Here is a 5,000-nt window from a genome sequence, read left to right on the forward strand (position 1 = left end):
TTTAAACATATGTGCAGAAATACAGTATAATTTCAGTATACCTACAAAAATGCCATGCGCGGCAATCATTACCCAGCGTCTGACCTGAGACCTGTGAGCTGGAAGCTCCAGGAGAGTGCTGCTGAAGTCGCGTTACTGTCGTAAAATAGTGGCGCTTTACGGCAAGCCGTGTTACAGATGCCAGTATGCGACAACATGTGAATCTACTGATTCGGCAGTGAAACGTTGTGTGATCAAATTAATAGGTGTTCGTATGTGTGTCAGAAGTATTGTACCGCTAAAACATAAACCGTATTTATCTGTCAATACTTAACTTTTTCATACGTCTGTTAACGGCGGTCTTTTACACAGCTGAAGTTGACAGGCTAGCAAACTCATCACAGTCTAAGACCCAATCAAAGGACTTGTAGCTTACTTGTACCTTTGAAGTGACAAACTTACATGAGATGTTGTACTTAATCGGACTTGGCCTCGGGGATGCCAAGGACATCACTGTTAAGGGTCTTGAGGTAGTGCGTCGTTGCAGCCGAGTGTATTTGGAAGCCTACACGTCCATACTGACAGTGGGGAAAGAAGCTCTGGTACGTGGCGTTTCCATCTTGCGGATATCTGTCAGTTAATAAAACGCAACAGCGTTAGTGCGACTATATTCTTTATTATAAGTCAGTTCAGTTGTGTTATAGTTCCAGCTGTGCAAGGAAAAAAACTTGATAATGACTTGAATTTAGGCTAGGCTAAGTAAGTTAACCCTTTTGAATTACAGCATTAATGTTCGAATTTGTCTTAAATATGGTCTGATATTCACCTGAATTATAATAAACAAACACAATCTGTTTAGCTGATAACACAATCGTATTGCATTGATCTTGTCCGTATTGAATACACCCTTATAAAATAACTGCAGTTATGGATAGAAAATGCAGGTTCACTTTCATGTCCAAAATAGTATGAAGTGCAGTAGGCTACGTTTGCAATGCAATGCAATTGTTCATCTTCAAAATGTTGCATTCCTGCATGGACTATAGGGAAATCCTCAAAAAACTAGTTTGTGTGTGACACTCTGCAGCTCCTATGTAAACCCTACCTTACAAGAAACATATCTGCATTATACAGCTGGGAAGAGCTACAAAGTAATCTCAAAGAGTTTCCATATTCCCTTAGACCACAGATCAACAAACTGTCTTAACACAGAGGTGATCTAGTAGGCTATAGCTTGTCCCATTAGACATTGCCAACCAGTGAAGATGACGCCAAAGAATCATCGGAACTGATTGACATCTCTGTTCATGAGTTCACTGCAGGCAAAGAGTGTCTGGTGGTGGGACAGAACAGAGCATCTCAAAAACAAACATGGCCGTGTGGTTGCCATTGCCATATAGCGCCTCGGCACTGCACAGTATGGGGTGCCGTTTGTAAAATTGGGCATAGCCTATTGTAAATGTAAATCGTAATTGTAAATCAGGTTTATAGGCCAAGTATACTTGCATATACAAGGAATTTGGTCTCTGCATTTATCCCATCCGTGAATTAGTGAAACACACAGTGAAGCACACCACATTCAAAATAAAACTTTAGGCTATTCTCCTGATAAAGTGAGTGGAATGGATTTATTGTGGACGCGAACATAAAAAGACGCAGAGTGGCTACATGATACAGTGCACATTTTGCGGTGAAAAAGTTCCGCCTTTTAAAACCAAGTGTAGCCTAATCCAAATCGTAGTTAAAACCATCAATTAGACAACAGAATCAGTAGGGTACCAGTTTTGTTTCATTGTACCAGGCCTACTGTATGTCAAAAGCAGGCTCGGATGAAGCTGGGAAGGATTAAACACACGGTTTCCACACCACGGTAATCAACCGTGATAATCATGATATTTGAAATGAAAACGGTAATTGTTATCGTCAACATTTTTATCACGGTTTACCATTATACCGGTAATCGTTACATCCCTAGCAACTACTTGGTAGTGTCACTGCCAAATGTGAGTCCATATTTGAGGTGTGCATGCACAAACATTTAAGCTTCATATTGTCACATATCACGTTTTTTAGTTTTGGAAAATTAAAAAATAAGAGTGTATTTGTCGGCTCTTACTAAAATTGTGACCGAAATATGACCAAATATCAACAACACCGTATTTCTGCATCGTTAAAGTATCTGTAATGTGTGACTTTAATATTGTCAACTCAGATTTGGCAGTGATGCTACCACGGAAGATGCTTCTGCAGTTAGCAACTATGCTTTTGGGAAACGCACCCCAGGATAATGGCTGTCTGTCCTGCTAAAGCTTATTTAAGGTCATCCAGCAAGACTGTGACCCTAAACTTAGAAGTAAATATTACAGCCTTATAAAGAGCTGTGCGGTACTCAACCATCTTAAAAACCACTGGCGAGAGAACCTGTTCTACACTGTTGATTGGTGAATTGATTGATTGATTGATTTTGGTGATCTGCCAAGCTGTTATTATGTATGATTCACGTTTACTAGAGGGCAATTACATAGAAAATTACATTTTTTGTAACATCCATAACACCAATAAAATGTGATGGTATGGTATGATGTGAATGATTAAATGAAATTTGAGCATTTGCTATTTTTGGCTGAAGAATGTAAATTAGAAAAAATGCACAAAAAATTAATGTTAATATTCACATCATACAAATGCCAAGGCATTTCACTGCCGTTATGGATGTGACAAAAAGTCAATTTTCCGTGTAATTGCCCTAGAATTATGAGATGATTTTATTTATTTGATTATTTTTATATGCTAGGAAGGAACCGTCCTGTGAGTCTGAAATAAAGATGAATTAAATTTAATTGAATTGGCCCAGGTAGTGCCCAGACCTTAACCGATAGAGATGCTGGGGCCTCAACCAAGCCATTCACTCCAGACATCCTAAGAATATGGCTGAACTGAAGGAATTCCCCCCTGAATGTCGAGCAGATCTTATTCACAGTTACCAGGAGCGCGTGGTTGAGGTTATAGGCCTACTGCCAAAAGAAACCTAACAGAGTTATTAATTCTCAGATTCACTTGCTCTTTCCATCAGCACTGTGAATGTTTTATGTGTGTGTCCAACACAAGATCATACAAGACTATATTTTTTGTGTTATTAGCTTCAGCACATTGTGTTTGTCTATATTAGTGACTTAGATAAAGATGAAGCTCATTTTATGACCTATATTTTAAGAATTTATACAGAAAAAGGGTTTACGAACATTTTCTGGCCACTGTATGTAAGTTAGTTACTGTACTCTGGGAGGGCTGTTGACTGGGATCTCACTGATTATTGAGAAATGTGACAATACATGTTGTAACAAAAAAAAAAAAACTTTATGACAAATGAAACGGCATAAAACACACCGATCTACAGAGATATGAATTAATACAATCTCCCAAGTTGTTTATGTAATGTGATTGTCTGTGTGTGTGTGTGCATGCGTGTATGTGTGTGTGTGTGCGTGTGTGCATGTGCTCTCAGGAGGAGTACTATGGCCGTGAGCTGATTCTGGCGGACCGGGACATGGTGGAACAGGAGGCAGCGGAAATCCTGAAAGGCGCCAACACTGAAGACGTGGCCTTCCTGGTGGTGGGGGACCCATTTGGGTGAGACACATGGGGAGAGGGGGACGTGTTTGAGTGAGGGACACGAGAAGAGGGGGACGTGTTTGAGTGAGACACACAGGGAGAGGGGAATGTGTTTTATGGACACAGACTTAGGAAGACAAGACTTTCCTCTCCTCTCCTCTTTTTTTCTCCTCTCCTTTCTTTTCTTTCTCTCCTCTTCTCCCTCTCCTCCTCTCCTCTTGTCTTCCTCTCTCCACTCCTCAAACATTCCATGAGAATGACACAGGTTGCCATGACTCCTAACCACAGACTCAGATGGAGAGAGGCTTAGAGGTCGGCCTAATAACCTCCCATACCCACTCCCACTCCTGGCTGAGTTCTGGCTGAGTTTTGGCAGTTGGCTGCGGGCAAAGGAAATGGTTGAGTCAGAGAGGGGTCCATCCGAGCGGAACGCAGCTGGACCCGAGTGGGCGATTCTGCAGCAGAACCGAGCGAGTGCGGCCCGGTCGGACCGGTTCTGTGGGGGAGAGAGGAGGCCGCCAGCTCGGACCTCAGGATCTATGGAAACACAGATGGAAAGTTCTGGAAGGCTTGTGCTGTGGCCGGCTCCCCTCCCCTCACGCACACGCGCATACACACACATACACACACACGCACGCACGCACGCACGCACGCACGCACGCATGCACGCACAAACACACACCCATCTGTGCGGCCGAAGCAGGGAGTCACGGCAACCACAGCACAGAATGTTGAGCTCAGCGCTGGGCTCGCCAAACCAACCCTAGCCACAGCCACGGCCACATGAAGCAAGCAAGCCAGCCAGTCAGTTTCCATCAGGGCCCCTCTCTCTCTCTCTTTCACTTTTTTCTTTCTCTTTCTCTCTCTCTCTTTCTCTTTCTCTTTCTCTGTCTCTTTCTTTCTCTCTCCCTCTCTCTCTCTCTCTCTCGCTCTCTCTCTCTCTCGCTCTGTGTGTGTGTGTGTGTGTGTGTGTGTGTGTGTTAAAGAGTCGGAGGAATGCGTGGTTTTAATAAAGTTTAATGATATATTTGGGGAAAGGGGAAACCGATTGGGGTTGTGTGTGTGTGTGTGGTTGGTGGAGTGAGCTATGTGATATATGCATGCTTTGCTGTCATCAGTTACTATGGCAACGCTAATCAGCTCTGATGATGTGCCTGGAGGCCGCAAGCAGCTGATTGGCCCACATCAGAACCACATTTGGCATGGAGTCAGAGTGTGTGTGTGTGTGAGGGACACTCAGCTAGTGTGTGTCTGACTGGTTGTGTGTGTGCGTGTGCGTGTGCGTGTGCGTGTGCGTGCGTGTGTGTGTGTGTGTGTGTGTGCGTGCCTGATTGTGTGTGTGCCTGATTATGTGTGTGTGTGTGTGTGACTAATTGGTTATGTGTGTGTGTGTGTGTGTTTGTGTCTGA

The 5,000-nt window shown here is 43.3% G+C and overlaps 2 protein-coding genes across 2 annotated transcripts in view; one reads left to right on the forward strand and one right to left on the reverse strand.

Moving 5' to 3' along the window:
• The window catches only part of slc30a7 (solute carrier family 30 member 7), a 37,859-nt gene that overhangs the window by 12,117 nt on the left and 20,742 nt on the right, over positions 1-5,000 (reverse strand). The window lies entirely within an intron of this gene.
• Positions 166-5,000, forward strand: part of dph5 (diphthamide biosynthesis 5) — a gene marked incomplete at its 3' end in the record, with an annotated part of 5,016 nt that continues 181 nt past the window's right edge. Inside the window, exons 1-2 of the mRNA XM_042058171.1 lie at positions 166-581; positions 3,485-3,609. Of these exons, the coding sequence (XP_041914105.1) occupies positions 447-581; positions 3,485-3,609 (260 nt within the window). The remainder of the gene's footprint in view (positions 582-3,484; positions 3,610-5,000) is intronic.

This window comes from Alosa sapidissima, chromosome 12, assembly GCF_018492685.1.
Source record: "Alosa sapidissima isolate fAloSap1 chromosome 12, fAloSap1.pri, whole genome shotgun sequence".
Taxonomy (NCBI): Eukaryota; Metazoa; Chordata; class Actinopteri; order Clupeiformes; family Clupeidae; genus Alosa; species Alosa sapidissima.